This window comes from Lygodium microphyllum, chromosome 8 (genome assembly GCF_053477565.2).
Source record: "Lygodium microphyllum isolate KBCC chromosome 8, Lygodium_microphyllum_v1.1.10, whole genome shotgun sequence".
NCBI lineage: Eukaryota > Viridiplantae > Streptophyta > Polypodiopsida > Schizaeales > Lygodiaceae > Lygodium > Lygodium microphyllum.
Window position 1 is genome coordinate 139,705,532 of NC_141142.1, and position 22,493 is coordinate 139,728,024.

The following is a 22,493-nucleotide window of genomic DNA, read 5'->3' on the forward strand; positions in this document are numbered from 1 at the left end:
AACAATACATGCAATCTGCAACCTGTTTGCAGATAAACCTTATGTTTGCTTCCTGCAAACACCTCAAGAATTACAGATTCGCAATCTGTAACCTACGTACCCACTTTCGGTCAAAACAACCGAAATCACAATGTATCCTGAAACTACTGTCCGCAACCTTGCGGCTCTAAAACGGGGCCTGAAACGGCCTCAAATGCCCAAAATAACTGCGGAAAAGCCCTAAAGGGCCTATCTGCAGAATATGCAACGCTCTTCGCGCACACCAAATCTCACTACAATCTGAGATTTTTGCTCTGCCCTGCTTCCGGTGCTTCCACAGACACTATCCAAGAGAAAGAGTAGAAGGATGGGAGAGCTTCTTACCCGTGGCTTGCTTGCTCGAACCTTGCTTTTTCTCCTTCACTTTAGCCTTCGAAATCAGCCTCTTTCAGTGGCGCGGCTTTGATACCATGTCAAGAATCATGTGGTGGGGGGACTTGCTCAAGATGCTGCGCTGAACACACACAGAATGCACAAGGAGAAGCTCACTCAAGAGACAAGAAGAGAGATGGAGGCCCAAACGTTTTCTTGCTGGTTTCTTCTTCTTCTTCCACACTCTTTACAATGTACACAAAGTATAGATAAGATACAACATAAAGGAAAGTGGCCTACTAAGTCAAACATTGCATAACCGACTACACTAGTCGACTGGCGCTATGACTATGCCAGCTGTAAATAGGTGTAACAACCTGAATATAATAAGTAATGAGTTAGTGGCCATGTGAGAGTCATAATGACCACCGACGTGCTAAGCGTAGACGTGTGGACCCATCTAACCAGGCGGTCCATCATCAATGTCCGCATGTGTTGAGCTTGTCATCTCAACAACCCCCAGATTTTCTTAGTGCTAGATGTTCAAATTGCATGGAATTAAACCCACATGTACATAAAATGACCAAATGACGCACAAATTTTTCCCAAACAGCAAAAGCCCCAAATTACACGGGGTCCAATGTGCATCAATATCAAGAAATTGGGTAAATTTCAGCCCAGTTTTTGCATGTACATGAAAAGCCCCAAATGTTGGAGGCAAAATGTCACAAATTCTTGCAATTTTTGAGACATGGTCTTGTTTTACATCACAATCCCCAAATCTGGAAAAAGCCCTAAACTTTTGGGCTGAAGCTGTTCCTCCACGCGTGAAACCTTGTCAAAGGGAAAAGGGGATAAAAGAGATTTCTTCTCTTAAAAAAAAACTTGATTTTTGAAAGATGTGACTCGGGGGGAAGGGTTTGTTGATCCCGTGTAGGTCACCTGCTGATCGTCGCCCGTCCGTGGCATGCTGTGGATCCGTTGTTAGTGCTCGTGAAGTCGCGTGGTTGTCGTATCCTATCCGCAACGTTTGTTATGCAACCCCGTTGCACAGGACACACACCCGTCAGTCGCGTGATGCAGGAACCCACAGTCGGCCTGTCGTTGCTACCATCGCCTGCTCCATCACATGCTTGCGCCTGACTCACGTCGTCACTATGTGCATCCCATGACTTGACTACTAGCCTTTGATTGTCAGCTGTCTACCGACGTGCCCAGTTTGCAACTTGACGTCGACTCCTTAACTCGCCCTTTGCGTACGTGGTCTTCTGCCTTAGCCCGTCACACAGGTCGCCAAGAACTCTAGATGTCTGCTTGTCTTGTCAGATCTCGAGAAGTGCGCAGAACTTGATGACTCTGATACCAGTTTGTTGTGATCGGTGATGCGAGGATCGAGACACGCAATGCTTGCTAGCAGCAGAGAGACAGAGAGAGAGAGTGCAGAGTTGAGAGAGAGTGAGTACGATTTGTGGGTACAATGACGAGTGTGTACCTCTTTAGGTTTATATATATATATATATATATGAAAGTACAAGTGCTAAGGGCGTGTGCACACCTGAGCACATTTAAAAGGTACGAGGGCCCTTTATTCCCAACATAAAGAAGTGAAGAGGAAGGCCCATGGTGGACCCCTCGCAATTACTCATACATAACACCCTATAAAAGGGAGTCAAGGCAATGACAACGGCAAGGACTTTTTGCCAAAATTGCTCAATAAGGCACAAGCATTGCATGGCTTTGGCCTCCTCTGTCTCATGCTTATCCCACTCATTCCATGCGCAAGGCGGACCGCACCTCATAAAGTCACTCCAACAATAACCACATGTAAGCAAAGCGAGTTGAAGAAGGCTTCTTCAACTCTAGTGTGCTATGCTCACGATACATCGCAAGCACCTTTACCTTTACCGTGAAGAAGGTGACAATTGATGTAGCTTTGTGGACCACCCTCTTCACCTACTTGAGCTATCCAATGTCCTCCATGAGCAAGTCCAAACAATGATTTGCACATGGAGTCCACACAATCGTGGGAAACTTGGCCTCAAGCAAATGGCCCATGCACTGACAATTCGATGCATTGTTGGTAACAACTTGCACCACATTCGAGGGGTCCACCTACAACCGCAATTTACAAATAACAAGCAAGTATACTAAAAATACTTAGAGGTTAGAGGGAGAAAGAGGGAGTTGAGCCTTTGGAGTTTCAACTTTCAAGATTCAAGAATGAAGAGAGATGGGGGTTGGGGCCCGAGGGGAAAGAGAGAATCAAGATAGATGTTAGAGGGAAATTAGAATAGGGAGATAGATAATTATGCATAAATCACTTATCATAGTGAAAGAAAGGGAATCAAATTTAAAAGGCAATGTATACCTGAATGATAGCTTGCCGAATGTAGTGGTAGATGAATGCGCCCATCGTTTTCCTTCCCCTCTTGCCAGTACCTATGGCTTGCAAAAAGTAAGTGCCGGACCCACATTGGCAATGGCTTTTACCATCTTTTTCCATTGCTCTTGCTTTAGGACATTGAATGCAAGATTGCACTCAATTACCGTGCATGCAATTTCAATGTCCGTAAGTCGTTGCCTTTCTCTAAGAAAGGCAACCAATCCACGCACATGGCCCGAAGCTTGAGAGAGAGAGGATTGTCTCTTTGGTGTCACATCAGGCTCCACTCTTCGGTTTTTACCGGAGCCGGATGCGGATGTGGAGTCCTCACCACCAATGGTAGAGGTCTCTCCCGCATCGGTTGAAGATACGCCGACATTCAATGCTTTCTAGTTAGTAGGCATAGGAGTGGATCCCCCTCTCATCTTGGTGAGAATCTCCTTTGCAATGTTTTGAGGGATCTCCTTGCATGGAGCAACTTGCCCCCCTGTCGTGGAGAAGCCGAGTTGCATCACTTGTATAGTGCTTCCTGCAATACTTGTGTGTCCAATGGTGGGAGTTGGGCTTCTTTGTGTCCCTCTCCACATGGATTGCCACATGGATTGCATGCAAATTGAAGCCCTTGTGCTTCTCATGAGTCATGGTGTGATGGATGATGAAGAGGCCTAGAGAGAGAGAGAGAGAGAGAGAGAGAGAGAGAGAGAGAGAGAGAGAATTGTCTTTTGCTTGTCGTTAAATGGGTAAACCCTAATCGTCCTGTAGCTCTGCATCTTCTGCGTCTCCATAGGCTTGCGCCTTTGATCAGCAGCGTTGTTGTTTGAGGAGGGTCGCATGCAGTCTTCTTGGCCCCCCCTTTTCTGCTTCGCAGTGGGTCACGCTTACCTGTCCTATCAAAAGCCCCATAAATTGCGACCTGCTCTTGCGTTCCCTGTACATACACTCTTCTGCTCGACCTACAGATTTGGCATCCCTTCTTCTTGCAGCGTCTGCGTGAACGACTGAGGGAGTGAGAACACCTTTTGCACTTACTATTCCTGTGTAGAGTGTTTCCACACAGGGCCTGCAAAAGATAGTCCCAGCCCAGATTTGGTGGGACATAACTTGTTAGTTCAGTGACATGTCTTGTGATCACCATCTACTTCTATAATGGCGAATCTGCAGGTATCAAATGGCATTGATATGGCCTTCCTTGATCAGCATATAGGGCAAGGGAATGACCAAGACTTGGAGGGTCCAGATGGTGATTTGATGGATGGGGATGAAATGGGCAAACATCGGTCGAAGAACCGGCCTTAAGCCCCCCAAATTTGTTTTAGCTAGAGGTTAATGCTTCTTCTTCGCAGATTGATGGGTCTCTTCAGTTCATGCTGGATACCGCTAATCATCTTATGTCAGACTATGTCCATGCTAATGAGGGTAAAGCTAATACTTTTCCGGATGGGGATCGAGTGGTTGCGATCACAAGAACTGATCTGGTCCATGACAGGGCTGCCATCGTTTACTTTACAAGAAGGTCTCCCTTAATCACTAGAATTCGTGCTTGGTTGCAGTCCATGTTAGTCAATGTTGAATAGTGCCATGATGATTCTTCAAGGCATATGTAGGCCCCTCTTGTTGAAGAGATATATGATGGACCCAGGGGATTCTTTGAGGTTCTTTTTAGTTCCTCGGAAGTGCGGGCTATCATTGTGCAACACATTCCTTTGTTTTTGGATGGGCAGTTGTTTCATATGGTCCCTTGGAGGCCTATGGCCAAGTTTTAGGAGGTGTTGAGGCAGGCATGCCCAATTTGGGTGGAGGTGGTTGATTTTCCTTCGCATCTTTGGAGACTTCTCCCTCTGGTACTAAGAACCCTTGGTGAGGTTTTGGTGGAACCTCGGTTGGCTTCCCGCAATAGGAATAGGGCATGTATACTGTGGGATATAGGAAAACCTCGCTCGACAAAAGTTCGTTTTGAAGTCCCAGGCTTACAAACGTTGGTGTATGAGTTGAAATGGGATACTTTTGTAGGACACTGTTTTAGATGTGGCAAGTTGGGCCATTTCATTTAGGAATGCGACAAAAATACGAAGGTAGTATAGGGCCCTATGGATCAAGATATGGAAATGCAAGACCACCTTCCTTAGCAAATGATTCAGCAACCAGTAGCTGATCCAGAGCACCTTCCCCGACATGGTCATGAGGAAGTCAAGAAGAATGTTTCTCACGTGGGTGGGGAGTGTCCTTCCATTGTGGTTGGGCGGAATTTGTCTCCTAGGGAGGATTCTTGGGTCACTGTGGTTCGTCGTAATGCTAGGCAAGATTCTCGCTTGACTCCTGCCCATCCTCGGCCGCCCCCAATCACTTAGACCTTTCAACGCAGAGGTAAGGAGTTTTATATGAAACCTCAAACTTTGCGTGCTCCGGCAGTGGAAGATAAAAGGACTTCTGATTCAGCTTTGTGATTCGATGCTCGTGGAAGGCTTGTGCCTCCTCAGGATGTTTTCCGCTCCCAGTAACTGCAGTTTCCTTCCCGAGCTTCGATTGCAGATTTGCAAAGGGCTGATCTTGTAGATGTTATTTGTAGTGAAATGGAGAGATTCCAGGCTGCCAAGGCCATTGATGTAAAAGGGAAAGGGAAAGCAATGGCTCACTAGTTTTCTCGTTTGTGATTTCATCATGAAAATAGCTTTGTGGAATGTGAAAGGTACTTCTTCGGCTAGCAAGCAGTATCGGCTGTGGAAAGTTGTGTTAGCTGGGTGGAAATTGGGGTATTTTATGTGCTGTGGAGCACAAACAATATGCTTTGGCTGGAGCTTCTTATGCGTATAAGGATTATGCAATCTTCTTTAGTGGTTGCGCTACGCATAAATCAAGGTTTATGTTGGCTGTCAAATCCTCCTTGCAACCAGCTTTGGTTTCTCAAGGTACCCGCGGCCGATTTGTCATCTTGGAAATATGTTATGAGGGAGAGGTTTTGTGGATTGTAGGCGTGTATACTCCTTCTAATGCAAGGGAACGTCATCAGTTTTGGGATGACCTGCACTGCCTTGCCATGGCTCGTCAAGGCTTTGTTATGGGTGATTTTAATGCGTGTATCTCTGTAGATCAAGCGACCTCACTGCATTTGGTTATGGATGGCCCTGAGCGATAGGCTTGGGATGCTCTTGCAGCGATATCTTTGAAACAGGACATGTGGTCTTGGATGTATCCATCACAAGTTGGATATACTTATCGTTCTTTTCAGCATCCAAATACTTGGGCCAGGCTGGATAGGATCTACATTTGTCAAAGTGACTCTTTTCTTCCTACAGCCATTGATATGCGGGTGGAAAGACAACATGTTTTGTCAGATCATTACCCTTTGGTCCTTGAAATGAGCCACAGACCTATTCATGCATTCAAGGCTCTCCTTGCCCATTTGCCTCTTTGGTTTAATCAATGTTTTTTGCAGCATAATCAGTTTTTGGAAGGTGTTCAACAGCTGATAGCTTCTTTTAGTTCGAAGGTCCTATCTACAGGGATGGAAGAATGGGCGGTTTTTAAGAATAATGCGCGAGCGTTATCCCGACAATATGGAATTCAGCATGCTTCCTCGTTTTGAGCTGAATCGCAACATACTCAATCTTTATTAGCTCATTCCTTGTCTTTGTGTCGGACTGGGGATTCCAATCATGACTTGCTCACTTGCATGAATATGCAAAATACAAACTGTTGGCCAGAGCCAAAGCTTTACATGATAACAAATGTCAAACTCATCAATTTTTTGCTCGTGTGCATTAGAAATATGCTCGCGAAAATATATTGTGTTTAAATGATGGGCAAGGTGATATGGTGAGTGATCATGCCTCCATTATTCAGATGACTGTTGACTTTTATACGGCCTTGTTGGGTCCGCAAGAGATTCCTTTAGATGCCGTTCTCTCTGCTCGAACATATATTTGTGACTTGGTTAGTAATTAGGTCAAACCAGAATGGGTGAATTTAATGGAGGTTGATATTTTTGAAGATGAAGTGGAAGAAGTGCTGTCTCACTTGCCTCGAAGGAAAAGTCCAGGCTGGGATGGCCTTCTTAATGAGCTGTTTTCAGCCTCTGTGCAACTGCTTAAGGACCCATTAACTCGCTTGTGTCAATGGGTGTGGAACTCTTTTATGATGCCTTCAAATTGGAAGACTACTATCATCTGGTTGTTGCCCAAGGTTCCCTCTCCAACCTCATTGAAACAATGGAGACCCATTTCAGTTATGGGATCGTTATATAAAATCTTCTCCAAAATTATTGCCAACAGATTGTACAAAGTATTTCCGCACCTCATTCATCCACATCAATACGGTTTCATTAAAGGTCGGAATATAATGCACAACATTTTGAATGTTCAGTTGGGAATTGATTATGCCAAAGCTTCTGGCCAGCAAGTTGTTATGCTTCAGTTGGATATTGAGAAGGCATTTGATCATGTTAGCCGGTCATTTGTGGCTCGTATTGCTCTTAATGGAGGGATTACAAAGGAAATTGCCTAATTTCGGTCTCTTTGGCAAGGCTGTCCTCTCAGCCCTTTGCTATTTGCTTTGGTAACTCACCGGATGCTCTCATTATTGGATAAGTTGGGAGCTCAAGGGGAGATAGTTGGCTTATCTCTTCCAGGCGGTGATTAGCTTGTGGGCCAATCTTTGGCAGATGATTCTTTTATGTTTCTTAAGGTGGATCATATTAATGTTAATCGGGCAATGATGGCATGGAATCTTTTTGCGTTGGCATCGGGTCTTCACATAATCCACCCTTCTCTCCTATACGGAGAATGATATGCATGCCTTGGGTTGGAATGACATTGTGATCCCAAGGGGCAATATAACTAGACACTTGGGATATCCTATTGGTGTGGAGATTGCTCCCCGTGCCTTGTTGGATTGGATGGCCTCTTGAATTCATGACAAGTTCATGTATTTGGAAATCTCAGAGTTGGCCTCTACATGTTAGATTGAAAGTGGCTCAATGCATTATGATTAGTATGATTTCGTTCTTTTTGCCATTTCTTCCTTGGACTAAGTTGTCCCTTTTGGATTTGGTCCAGCCTATCAGATTTATGTTGTGGAAAAAGAAAGGCAATCGTTTGGGGCAGGTATGGATCTCTTGGCAGCATGTGACCACTCCGAAAATGATGGGGGGTGCAGCTTTGTTGGATGTTAATTTGCATATGGCTGCTTTGAGGCTATCCCTTTTGCAAAGTCTATGTATTTAGTGTCATCCTTGGTCAGATATTGCCGAATTCTTCATAGAAAAGACTGGCATCTCTCATGATAGCACGGTTATTCATGCTTCTTGGTGGCACGCACTTAATTCTATGAGGCCTATAAAGGTCTCCTAGCCTTTTCTCCTTTCTCATTTGATTGCTTCTTGTCAGGAGATGCTTCGTTTTGCAGTTTGGCGTCCTCCGGATATTCGTAAGGAGGATAATTCGCTGCAAGGAGAAATGCTGGCTACCTCAAGGTTGTTGGATTGGCCACAAAAAGATTTGTAGTGAGACAAGTTTAATCGGATGGCTAGGTTGGGGTTGAAGACTGTTTGTGATGGAATTATTCCTAGGCATCCCTGCCTTTATTCTTTTAGGCATATTTGTCAATACTTTAGGGTGCCTCGTGGATACATGGATATTTGATCATCCATACATGACAGTCTTTAGAGGTTCTCTCCTTTGCCTGCGTTACAACCATTGGATCCATGGCGTGACTGGATGTTTGTGCTTCCTGCTGATTTTGAGAAAAGGTCGGCTAATCAGATATATCATTAGATGGTGGAAGCTAAGAGATGGGTCACAGGGAAAGTTAATAAGCTTTGGCATCTTAGGGATAGCAAAAAGAAGTAGCGGGGGAAAAATTTATGCAGCTCTGGAAGTCTAAGGTTTTGTATTAGGGAAAAGTGTTTATGTGAGAGGTTGCTCATTGGGGGTCTTCCAACGGGAGAAGTGCTCCGTGCCCGAAAGATCTCTGCATGTTGTCGTATTTTCTGTACTACATGTGATGAGACATTGCTTCACATCTTTGTCTCTTGCCTTGTTGCGCAACAGATCTGGAATTTCATTTCCCGTATGTGGTTCGAGGTGACTCAACACCGCACACCAATTCGTTCCTGGATTATGGGGAATTTGTCCTCTATGCCTTGTTCCTGTCTATTCCATTTCCTTAGATGGACAGCCCTGTGGCATATATGGCGTACTCACAATGCCTTTATTTTTGATTCAGCTTTGGGCATCCCTGGGCATGTGGCTCGTATGCGTGGATTAGTGTTATGGCAAATCTCTTCTATGATGTCTGCTGACCTGGTTCTTCCAAATATTGCTGCTCCCTAGGTGGCGATTGTTCGCTCTACTCCAGCTATTCCATCTGTGTGATTTATTAGTACTGTTCATGTATAGGTTGTTTTGGTTGTTTTGAGAGCTTACAGGCCTCATGTAAATAGTAAACAGAGAGAGAGAGAGAGATACAGAGACAATGTTTGACCCGATGGTCTGATGTAAATATTTTCTACTTAATTCAAGTGTCTTCATGGAGAGAGAGAGAGAGAGAGAGAGAGAGAGAGAGAGAGAGAGAGATGCTTGAGTCTTGATCTAGTTTCAGCCGATCTGGTTTTTCCAAACATTGTTGCTCCTTGGTTGGATATTGTTCGCTCCACACCAGTTGTCCTTTGTGTGTGATGTTTGCATGTTAGAGTCTTGGTGATTTGTGTTTGCTCTTTTTCTTAGCTGACCTAATGGTTTGATGTAAATATTGCTACTTAATTCAATTATCTTCATGAAAAAAAAGAGATGCTTGAGTCTTGACTCTTGAAACTTGAAAGTTGAAAGAGAGGGAGAGGCCCGAGGGTTGGGAAAAGTGGAAACTTGAAAGAGGAAGAGTGAGAGAGAGGGGATGGGAGATGAGATTTGAGAATGGCAAATGCTTTGATAGGGTGCGGGAAAGAGGGGATGGGAGATGAGAATGAAAAATCACAAGTCAATTCAAGATTCAAGAGAGGAAGATGAGAATGGCAAATACTTGCTGAATTGGTGTGGAAGCATGGAGGAGAGGAGCACCTTTTGTAGATGAGAGAAGGGTCAAACAGTCAAAGAGGGGTCAACAATCAAAGAGGGCTGCCAATTGGATGGAATCCAAGGAGGGCTTTTGGGGGGGGGGGGGGGGGAGTGCATAGCTGGAAAAGGGGGTGAGATGAGGTACCCAAGGCTTCCCACCCCCCCAAAAGTGCTATGCAAGTGGAACGCGCCACATTAAAGCGTATGCGGAATGTGGGAGGATGCGCAGATATGGTGTCCAGAAACGGCCCGTTTTATGGTACGAGTCCGTATGGTACCGTACATCATGGATTGTACGGTATGATCAGTACGGTACGACGTACGGAGACAACTATGACCAAGACATTAGAGGGTTGTGAGCTTACCACTCTTGAGTAGGCTCTTGCACTATAGACCTGGCATTGTGCTATGTAGGATGAGCTCGATTCTATTGAGTAGAATGAGACATGAAAGCTAGTTTTGCATCCACCTAGGTGGAAGATTATGAGTGAAAAGCTAGTCTACAAGGCTGAATACTTGTTTGATGGCACCTTGGACAAGCATAAGGCAAGGCTTGTTGCCAAAGGTCTCACTTAGAAGATTGGCTTGGATTACTTAGAGACTTTTGCTCCAACCACTCGAATGTCCACCATTTAGACCGTGTTAGCTCTTGCTAGCCATCGTCATTGGTCCGGTGCGTTGGATATGCAGGAGGAGATTTATGTGAATCAACCTTCAGTCTTCAATGTGAATGGCAAGGAGGATTATGAGTATTGCTTGGGCAAGGCTCTCTATGGTTCAAAGCAAGCCCCTAGAGCTTGGTATCAATGAATGGATGGCTTCTTCCTTTGGCATGGCTTCCAATGCTCGGATCATGACCCCAATCTCTACTTTCAGTTGGAGGGTTAGGCTTATGTGCTTATCATCCATTACGTGGATCATTGCATCTTTATAGTCAATTATACACTGGAGGTGGAGCATACTTGTGATTCCTTGGTCTTGAGGTTTATCGGTTACCTTAGGCATATTTATTTCTTTGCACTTGTACATCTCACAGCCTTTGGGGGAGTTTCACATGGCTTCTTGTAGGCCTATCACTTGCCCCATGGACCTAGAGTCCAAACGTTAGAGATTTCTTTGCAAATGCTACTCGTTATCGATGACTCTCTTGGTCTCTCATTTGACTCATCTGCACTCGGCCTAACATCTCTTTTGTGGTAGCTTTGTTGTCTTCTTTTATGAAGACTCTTCTTTGGGGCTCACCAATGAGCCACTCTCCGCGTTTTGTGATATCCATAGGGGACCTGATCCTATGGAATCTTGTATCGAGAGAGGCTTCCTCTTACAAGATGGAGTGATTCAAATTGGGCTAGCGACATTGAGTCTCAATGTTCTACCACCATATGTGCTCTCTCTCAAATCGGTGTAGTTTCTTGGAGCAATACAAAGCAGCCTATTGTTGCTCATTCATTGATGGAGGTAGAATATCGCGCACTGTGTTCTAGCACTTTGGAGGTAGTATGGCTCCACCACATACTTGTGGAGATTGGATTGCCTCTAGCGGGACCTACCTTTGGGTTGACAATTAGAGTGCCATTGGTCTCGCAAAGAACCTGTGTGTAGGAAGCACATTGAGGTTCAATACCACTATGCTCAAGAGTGCATCTTGGGTTTTGTGTTGGAGGTGGTCTATGGTCTTGCAGCAAATGATGCAGCAGATATCCTAACTAAGCTGTTATTGTAATCTTCCATGCTTCACCACATGCATCTCCTTGGCCTTCAGCCACTCCCAGGATCTGAGAGTGGGTGTTAGCATTTCTTGTATTCATGCTGTTTGTCTCCTGGTTGTGAGCTCCATTGGAGTCTGATGGAGACAGAGGAGCTTTGGCAGCTTTGCATGCATTTGCATTTGAGTTTCCAGTTTGGTTAGTAAGTCTCCAAGAGTGTTCACACTTGATGTTTCTGAGTGCATTGCAGTTTGTGCCATGTGGCAGGCTGGTGGCAGCATTTATGCTGGTTGGACTGGCTCATTTACACCAGCAGCAGGCTCGTTTGCTAATTTTTGCCTTATTTGGCAGCTGTTCAGCCAGTTTTTGTGTTTTCAGCTATTTATAGCTGCCTCTTACAGCCTGCCCTCACATTCAGCACTTGTTGCCTCCACTCTCCTAATCTCAGCCTGCTTTCTACTGCTTATTCTGGCGCCCACACTGATGCACACCAGCAGTGTGCAGGGGCTGATCAGTGCAGCCTTTTGAGATCAGTGCAGTTTTGTTTCTTCATTCTCTGCATTCATCTCGTCTTTTTCTTCCCTTCTCTCTCTGTGTTCATGATTCTCTTCTGTTGTGCATTCTGACATTGACTTCAAAGATGAGGGCACCCCTTTAAGTCCCACTTAAAACATCTAAGTTGTAATGGGAAGTACATTTGCTTGCTTTTAGATGGGTGCATAGAGTGACCTCGAAACTCAAACATAGGATGTCCTAAGGTTTTAACTAAAAAGAGCTGCCCCTGAATCATGTGAAACACATGAAAGGATATGCCTTAATTTAGCTTGAGGTTTGGTTGATGTGACTTTGTCAAAGTCTCCTCAAGGAAAAGGGAGAAGGCGCTCAAAGATAATATCCTGCACCTCCTTTTGATGCTAGCTTGGATTAACAAACATGAAAGTCCATAAAGCTGAAGGGGTATTAAAGTTGCACTGTCCCTTGTTTTGTTACAATGAGAAACCTTGAGAAATGTATTACCATTGATGTTGTATCTTTTTCTCCCGAATTTCAAAATAGAGCATGCCAATGGCATAGCCTACCGTCATAAGAAAAACTTCACTAATCTGCAGCGTGCAGGTCGAGTGCCTAACATTTGGCATGTCTTGCTGCCACGTCACCAGGAGGGGTTTTCATAGTTCTGTTTGTGTGTTACAATGTGGATGGAAATGACTGCATTGCAGGACAGGATGGCTTCTGCAGAGATACTAAACTCATGCTGATTTTGATACTTTTAATATAAAAGTCAGTGCGTATGCTGTGAAGAATACAAGTCAGGGCTGACCTTCTGAAGAGAATCAACAGCACTTCCATAGAAGGAAACCGTTTTGTGCATTTAACTGATGGCATCTGCTGTAAAGAAAGTAAAAAGTCACATTAACATGTATGTGGTTTCCTGCAGGTTGTGGTATCTAGCGTGAAGCAAACATCAGCTACAGGAACCCCCAAGCAAAAGAAGGTGCTAAAGGAAGAACCTGAGAAAAGAGAGAAAAAAGTGTATGATTTACCAGGACAGAAGCATGATCCTCCTGATGAGGCAAGCCTTGTTAGCTTCTCTAGTAGCTTTCATAGGGTGTGCAATCAAATAGATTTCAAAGGAGCTCAGTAAAGTATAGTTAGTTGATTGACCTGTGTTTTGTTCAGTTGCTTTGCCAATTGAATAAACAGTATGATTGTGAAAACTTGGAAATTTGATCATTTAGCTTCTCTAGGCAAGCCTTGGTTTTTCCTCTAGATTTTGAGAAACTTTCCAAACAATGTTGTTACTGTCTGTTTTGTGACAAAAGCACATCAATGGTCCACGAAAGAAGGAAAAGTAGAGTTTTTTGCACAAATGGGCATCACTATCATAGAGAATGTTCCAGACAAATTGGCAACATGGACACATGGAAATTTTAATGTATTGCATTGCCAATGGTTTCTTTTTGTCAATTTATGTGTAATTGGTCTGATGGGTCTTTTTCTGTTCACCAGAGAGATCCAATAAGGATATTTTATGAGAGCTTATACAATGAGAATCCAGAGAGTGAAATGGCGGAATTATGGTATGAAGAACCATCTTTGTGTTTTTGCTAATTAAAACTGCACAGTCAACTTTGCTGTAGTGTGATATTTCTAATATAGTTGTGATTCTTTGTGGTGAAAATACATTTGCTGAATAGTCAGGCGTTTTTTCCCTTAGCAGTAGGCAAGTGCTTCTCCCTTAACATAGTTCAAATTTTGCCCCTAACATTTGGTCTAAATCTCTTTCTTATGTATCGTGAAGTTTATGGTGCAATAATGAGTTTCTGTGACTAACTGTTTGTTTGTGCCTCAAATGTCAGTGGCAGTTGTTAATTTCTTGCCTGGGTCTCTTTGTTTATTGAGTAGTTCCTGAGCAGTAGAAGTCTTTGCCAAAAAGCTTTGAACTGACTTTCAACTGCCCTTAACAGCTTTGAACTGAATTCCAACTTAGAGGTAGAAATACTTGTATTAAACAGTTGAAAGAACTTATCGATAGCATCGCAAAAAAATTCTGGCCTTTTAGTTGTGGGTCAGCTGACTTGAGCCTTACATCACTAACATGTTACTGCCATACCTTTGACCTGTCGTTGGATAAAACAGATGATTTTTTTGGTAACATTGTAATGGACAAAACATGACCTTATGAGACAACATATTGAGATTTCAACTGATATTCATGTTGATGTTAGATAGATAATGGCTTATACGAATGTAAACTCGACATTCAACTCTTGGATTGGATCTCTTTCAAATGTATTCATTAACTTTGTTATTTTCTCAAATGTCTTGTCAAAGAGAAGATAGCTGATGCTGTAGATGCGAGTGCTCTCGCATACCTTTAGGACGTGCTAGAGTCTTGCATCTTGTTGCTCCAATCATCTAGGGTTAAGTAATAACTTTTTCTTCGTTCAGGCTTTGGATAATTTAGAAGGGTAAGTGTAGAAGGGCTCAGTGGCTCCTCACTCTTTGTGGTTGTTCATACTCTCATTCTAGAACTAGGAGGCAGTGAATGCTTAAAAGAATTGAACCTTTTTTCCCTTTGATTAGAAAAGGCACGGTTTACCCAAAACATGCACAACTAGTCTAGAATCACCCATTGCGGTAGAATAGAAGTTTGCATGCAGGGATTGAACCATTGCTCTCCAATTAGAGAGGGCTCATCTACTCCAAAATACACATGGTTTAGGGAGAGAGGCCAAACTGGAACAGAATTTGTTTGACGGATGAGTGAGTAGAGTAGGATTTATTTCCTTTGCCTTTTTTTCTTTTTTCAAAAAAAAAAAACTATTATCCTGGTGAAGAAAGTCACTATATATCCAGGCCATTGAGGTACCCCAACCACAATAGAGGCAGCCAAGGATGTCCACTCCTTTGATGTACCACCAAATTGGGGGAGGATACATTGTATGAGCATGATTAGAGTGATTCTAGTGGCGATTGAGCATTGCATGGCACGGGGTTTAACACAACCTTTCCCTGTTGGCTTCTAGAGGAGATTGAAGGATAGCTTTAGACCTAGAAAGATTTCGCTCTTTTATGTGGTTAGTACGAGACATAGAAAAGTTGTACATGGGATTGTCCTAGGGCCTAGTAGGTATGGAGAGGAGCCCTCAAGATGGTGTTCATGACTCCGTAGAGTCTATGATTGTGACATGGCCTATGCAGTGTGTTTACATGGGTCATAGACATAGGTCTATCTTTTTGATGCGAGGATACATAAGGGAATTATGCCTATCTCATTTCACAACTCTTGAGCAGGATTGCTGCACCTTATTTTTCAGAGTTGGTGTGGGCTGAGGGGCATTGTCATAGATGCAAGCTCATAGCTAGTAGTTGAGCTAAAATTCATTCCATATTGATTAGCTATTTAAAACAGCTCCAAACAGGGAGTGGTTCTAGAGAGTTTTCGTGTCCCATATGCAAAACCTAAATTGGGAGGATCCTTTTGCATCTATAAATAGACAGGCTTCCCACCATTCACCCCCATCCTTGTGTGCAGGTTTCTCACTCCCACATGTAGATTTCAGCCATCAGCCACCTTCCCTTTGCTGTCGAGCTCTTGCCGACTGCAGCACCATTCTCTCCAGCACTTGGGGTCTCCATCCTTGTTGTCACCTTGCTGCCTGGGAGCCTCACACTGCTGCATTTTCAGCTATCAGCTGTCACCTGTAGTTTCCTCACCATTGACACTTGGATCAGCTTGCATTTACAGCTTCAGACTTGGCAGTAGGCTTGTATCAGCCCATGTTTTTGCAACTGGTGTAGTCGCCTACATCCTCCACTTCCTTTGCTGTTGCTTGCATTGCTAACTACCTTGGTGATCAGCGTTTTGCGGTTTCTCACACTCCGATATCTACGAGTGGTGGTTACAACACTCGGGTTCCATCTCTAGTGGATGACACACATCAACCCCTCCCTCAGCCGGCTCCTGCGAGAGCCATCAGTTGTTGGATAGCTTTGCCCTTGAGCATTCTATACATTCTCTCATTCATTTACAGCATTGTTTCATTTACTTCAAAGTTCTCTTTCTTTTCTCTTTGTGTTTGTGTTTGTGTTTTTGCATTTTGCACTTTGCGTGATGCATTTAGGGTTTTGCATTTATTGCGTTATTGTTTGAGTTTTTGTGTTTCATGGTTGTACATTCTTTGTTTTCTCCGCACAAACTGTAGCATATCTTTACATGGTATTAGAGCCAATGCTCTTTTAAAGAGTATCTTGTGGTATTGTGGAGGCTTGGTTTTGTGCGAGATACATGGAAAACATGTAACCGTTTCACAATATCTCAGACTCCTTGGGATCCTACTATTTCACAATGTCTTAGACTCCTTGAGATCCTACTATGTCTTATCAAGCTTCACCATCACTCAAGGCCGTGAGGAGGCATTATGGAACAATGAGGAAGACAATGCTTCACCTTTACCTTAATCTTCACTTCCTTCTCGTTTTCTTGACTTCATGATAGATAAGGAGTTTGAAGAATTCATGTGCAACAAGTATGGTCCAACTTACCTCCCTTCTACTAGCTTTTCTACTACATTCAAACCGGTTGGTGAGATTGGCCACCTCTTCGATCAAGGAGGATATATGACATTTGGGACGATTGGCAAACCATCTTCTTCATCTCAGCCAAGCCCAGTGTTAGGTTTCACGCAGATATACATCTTAAAGTTTATGTGGAACTATATTTTTGTTTTTTTCCCTTGAGTGTGGAGTTGGTACTTCTCTTTCACACTTTCCTCCCGTTTTAGCGACATATCGTGAATCTCTTTCTTTTGCATTCAATAATCTAAGATTGTACTTTACTTCTGTATTTAGTTTATTGGGAGTTGGGTCTTCCATCTTTGCTTCTAGTTCCTTCTCTTTCTCTAGACCTTGGTCCCCATGTCACCTATCCTTAGGTGAATGTCACTTTTCACCATGATACGTCGTTAGGGGGATTATTACCCTTTAACATTGTGTCTTACCCACACCCGCAAGTGAGCACATTGGTTTACCTTGGGACAATGATGATGGGTATTCCCCTCACTTTCCTTACATTCTCTGGACCGAGATTTACCCTGAGAAAAGCCGCGGGAGATAGACTAACCCGAGGCTATGCAGCCCTCGGGTCAATGGAGAACCAATGTGCCCGCATACAGTTCCAGGAACCCCGGATAAAGCTCTGGCTTTTTGACACCTTGGTCACACCAGCCCTCCTGTACGGGGTTCCCAGATGGGGGTTCAATCTCTACCACACGCGGAGGGCCCCACAGGATCAGCCACTGCCTAAGGAGGAGGCCACCTATGAGGGATGGGACCAGATGGAGAGACCCCTAATACTTATGATCTCACGGATGATCCGAAGCAAGCTCTCCGTACCACACGAGATCATCTGCGCAGAGCTGGGGGCACTGCCCCTCGTGGCTGAGGCCCTCTTCCAGACCGTGACCTTCTTGCGCCGAATATGGGACCTGCCCCGGCACCGGTACCCCAGACTCGCCCTGAAGTCATCCAAACAGCTAGCAACACAAGGGGACACTGAGTGCTGGTATGCCCGAACAGAGACCTGGCTACGGCTCCATGGCCTGCACATGGACCACCTCCCCCCCACTACAATACAGCCTAGACTGCCCACACCTGGAGCTCAGTCGAGAGGAGGTAATTCGCATCACCAGAATGGATATCATCCAGATAGACATCGCCAGGACATGGGTGACCCCCACATCGGAACTAGGAACCAAGAAGGCTTTCTACCGAGAACACTTCCTGCATATCTCCCTGGATGGCTTCATCACCCGCCCAAGCTATATGGACACACACCTGTCTCACGGGGTCAGAAGTGCCATCGGACAGATCCGCACGTCCTCACACCAACTACGGGTGGAAACGGGCAGATACGGGGCCAACCCCCTCCCCCCAGAAGACCGAATCTGTCAGCTCTGCCATCTCGAGCCAGAGACAGAGGAATACTATATCTGTAGATGCCCAGTGTACTATGAAATCCGGGGACGCTTCCACTGCCTATTCAGCGAAGGATTCGGACCACTCTCCAAGGTGATGGAATTCAAAGACCAGAGATGCCTGGGGCTCTTTCTATTGGAAATACGATGCCACAGAGACCACCTCCTACGAACCACGGAGCAAAGACAAGGAGCCACCAACCAACGCACACTCAACGACTTCTACCAAATACCAGCTACCCTCCCCACCACCGAGGCCCCACCAGCCCAACCGGCCTCCCAGCCCCGGGGACCACCTTAGAAATAGCCACAGCGAGAGGTAAAGCCCGGCGACCACGCCCCGCTGGCCCCCGTCCCCGCAGAAGACACTGGTCGAAGATACAAGGGATACCACGCTGCCATCGGAGGGCCCTGCCCCGCCGCTTTAGCCTCTCCATGCTGGACCGACCCATGTGGGACATCTTAGGATGAACACCCCAGGAGCAGTTCCACACCGCACTGGGAGTACCTCTAGATTGTATCTAGTCCAGATATCATTTTTGTACCTACTCAATTTAGTTCAACATAGCATAAATGTTAGCTTCACTGGGACTTTTGAAATCTCCCAGACATTTGTATGCAACATTTTGGTCTCATAGGCCAACTTGGCCTGTTGTAGACGTTAATATAACTTTCTTTCTGTGCACCGTCACACGCTCCATGGGTCACTCCTGAGTAGGGATTTTCATCCTTTGCCCCACCTATTCCTATCCATTGTCCATGGGCTACTCATGCGGTCACCATGTCCATGACTAGTCAGTCAATCCCTTGTGCACACTTCTTGTATGCATGGTGGGTGCTCTGTGATTAGTTTTCAAGTGTCCTCCACTCCCCCACTCTACCTACTCTACCTATCTTTCCCATTCCATAGCACTACTACTCTTGTTGCTATGGCAAAGAATGGCTTCATGGATAGGGCTCATTTTAACGGGCCAAATTTCACAACTTGGTCAAACTTCATGCAACAAGTGCTTGAATCTCAGGGTCTTTGGGACCCAGCCGTCTAGAGCCTAAGCTAGATCCTCAACTGGCTCACCTTGATCACATTTGTCAATGGAAAGCTTGCAATGCCACGGCCAATGTTGAGTTAATGCAGGGGTTGCTTCTTGAGCTCCACTCTTAGTTACAACATTTTACTATTGCATCTAAGTATTGAAGTCATCTCATTGATTGCTCTGTGTCGTGAGATAACTCTCAATGCATTGAATTTTCCATTAAGGAAGGGGATGATTTGAAAGTCAAGAGCATTGTCTATAGGCAGGTACCTGTTGAGTTTGCCACTATTGGCTCATCGAAGTCAGATGACAATCAGGTTACATTCTTTTTGAACAAGCTCCTTCAAAAGTATTTCCACTTCGTCTAACACATCATCTCCTTGCATCGATTGCCAATCTTCTATGAGTTCAAATGTTAATTTTTCCGTTACGTGAGACTACATGATCAAGTCCACGAGAAGTTGTTTAGAAACCACTTCTTTAGTCTATACACTTCATTTAGGGTTTCGCATTGACAGCCCCAAAAAGGGTTGGTGTCCACATTTTGGTCACTTCTTTAGTGGGTGCCCACTCAGTGGTGCGCCACCTTAGACAACTTATGCCTATAAATGGGCAGTCTTTCGTTCATTCTTACACACCACTTCAGTCATTCTTCACCCCTCTTCTCTCATCATTCTGACATCCTTCTCTCCTTTTGTGTTTTACTATGGCGTTCTATTGCTGCGTTTTACTACGGCATTTTACTATGGTGTTCTATTGCTGCAATTTACTGCGGTGTTCAACTGTTGCGTTTTATTGTGACATTTTACTATTGCAATTTACTGCGGTGTTCTATTTTGCGTTTTACTGTGACATTCTACTGTTGCAATTTATTGCGGTGTTCTACTACTGCAATTTGCAACCCGGTCATCTTCCTGACCTTTGAGAATTGCGCTTTACTCCCTTGACAACTCGTGACTATCTTCTTTATCCTTGAAGGCATCAAAGGGTTGCGTTTCACTCCCTTCACTATGCAGATTCCCCACAGGTGTTGCCGCTTGATTCAGAGAGGACAGTGCAATTATCTTCTGATCTTTCGCTCCACTGTATTAGCTTTTCTTCTCATAGCACGATTCAATGTATTATCTCTGTGTTCTTCTTGTGTTTCTGAGTTTGTTCTCTCTCTCAATATTTGTCCTACACACCTTGCGTTTCTCCTTGCAAACCCTACTGTCTCTCTGCACCGTCGTACATTTTGAAATGGTATCAAAGCATACGTGTTATTTTGATAGAAGCCCTTCCACATTCTTATTGAGAAAGAGGTTCGGTTGCCTCTTCATATTTAGAGGGGGTTTGGTTGCTTTTTCTTCACAAGGAAAAATTCGAGGTGGCAAGAATTCTCAAGATGCGAAGGCAACTTAAACCAAGAGTGGCACCCCTTTCTTAAACGAAACCAAAGAATCTAAACCCATTTGGCAACAACTCCTTGAAAAGAATATATTTTGCATACACTACTAGAGATCGATGGATGTGAACGAGTATGGTACCAAGGCCTAGGGTCTCCCACCTCAAAAACCACAACAAATCGTTCCGACTATCTCCACTCCTACTAGATAGTTCAGTGGGGCTATATCTCCCACTTCTATCCCATCTGCTCCTGCCACAATGGTTGTTGGACATGACACACGGACAGCCTTAGCAGCCTTTATCTTTCAGTATTCTTGAAGGATTAGTTAATTGGTTTGCTAGTGAGGAGTACGAGCAGAAGCACAGAGAGAGAGAGAGAGAGAGAGAGAGAGAGAGAGAGAGAGAGAGAGAGAGAGAGAGAGAGAGCACATCAATACCTTTTACGAAAAAGAGAGAGCACATCAATTGAGGTGCTAAACAGTGTGAGAGTGAGTCAACAGATAGGTGTGTATCAGTGTGGGCACAAAGAAAAAAAATGTATTTATATGTTAGGGTACAAGTAAAGGGGTGTTCACACCTGTAAGTTTATATACGCGGGATAATTGGGAGTTTACACCCGAAGGGTCTTTACACCCAACACCTCTCTTTTAAAGGCTCGAAGTGGTGCCTGTAAGCTATCCAAATCCCACTAGTCTAATGCAATATTCATTTTGAGCCTTTGCAAGGCTTTGAGAACATCTGTAGGGTTATCTTGGGTTTTACCTTTGTCAGTGTGACAAGGTCATCATCCAAGACTTGTCGAATGAAATGATACCGAACATCTATGTGTTTGGTACTGTCACAAATATGGCATTTTTAGCCAAACGTATTGCACACTAACTATCACAACCAAGCACTAGAGTACGGGAAGAAAGACCAAAATCCTTGACCAAACGACCAAGCCAAATAGCTTCCTTAGAAGCTTCTATGGCTGAAATATATTCAGCCTCTGTAGTAAGTATTGAGTGCTACAATTTTCTGCAACCTTGAACTCCAAGAAATAGCTCCACCAGCCAAAGTAAAGACATACCCATTGTTAGACTTTCTAGTGTCAAGATCTCTTGCCTTGTCCGAATCACAAAACCCCTACAGCTCTAGTGTACACTTTCTATAGCATATACATTTGTCTTGTGTACCTTTTAAGTATCTAAAGATACATTTCATTGCTTCCCAATGTGGTTTGCTAGGGTTAGACATGAATCTACTAACAATTCCCACTGCATGGGCAATGTTTAGACGAGTTGCAACCATGGCATACATCAAAGAACCACAAGCTGATGCATAAGGTATGCCTTTCATCTCAATAGATAGCTACATCATCTTTTGGGCAATCGACTTTGCTAAGCTTTGTATATGGTGGTAAAGGCACGCCAAGAGACTTAGCATCGGCCTTAAATCTGTTAAGTACTTTACTGATGTACTTGTCTTGTGAGAGAAAGAAGTGCTGTCCTCTATCTCTTTTAATGCACATGCCCAAAATATGTTTAGTTGCTTCCAAATCTTTCATTGAGAAGGCTGAACTCAGTTACCTTTTAAGAGTATGTAAAGTACTCTTATGCTTTCCTGCAATCAGCATGTCATCCACATATAAAACCAACACAACAAGGCTTCCATCATTAGCCTTCTTAGTGTATAATCAGTGATCTGCATGGTTGGGTTTGAATCCATGGCTGAGCATTAAGGTATCAAATTTTTTATTTCATTGTCTAGGGGCCTGTTTCAATCCATATAAGCTGTGTTTCAGCTTACAAATTGAATGCTTTCCCTTGAATAGCTAAACCTTCGGGTTGTTTCATGTACAGCTCTTCATCCAGGTCACCATGAAGAAAAGCAATCTTCACATCCATTTGATAACTCTAAATCCAAGGATGTAGTGAGAGCAAACAAAACACGGAGTGTAGCCATCTTCACCACATGTGAAAAACCTCTTGGAAGTCTATGCTTTCCTTTTGTGTATAGCCCTTAGCAACCAAACGTGCCTTGTATTTGGGCTTCCCATCAATACATTTCACCTTATAAACCCATTTGTTAGGAATAGGCTTCCTATCCTTGGGCAAAGGTACAAGTTT

The 22,493-nt window shown here is 44.1% G+C and overlaps 1 protein-coding gene across 2 annotated transcripts in view; it reads left to right on the top strand.

Annotated features, from left to right (window-relative positions):
* The window catches only part of LOC148032936 (uncharacterized), an 86,556-nt gene that overhangs the window by 27,535 nt on the left and 36,528 nt on the right, over positions 1 to 22,493 (top strand). For both annotated transcript variants that reach the window (XM_087683616.1, XM_087683617.1), the window contains exons 3-4: positions 12,925 to 13,059; positions 13,497 to 13,567. In XM_087683616.1, coding sequence (XP_087539742.1) covers positions 12,925 to 13,059; positions 13,497 to 13,567 — 206 coding nt within the window. The remainder of the gene's footprint in view (positions 1 to 12,924; positions 13,060 to 13,496; positions 13,568 to 22,493) is intronic.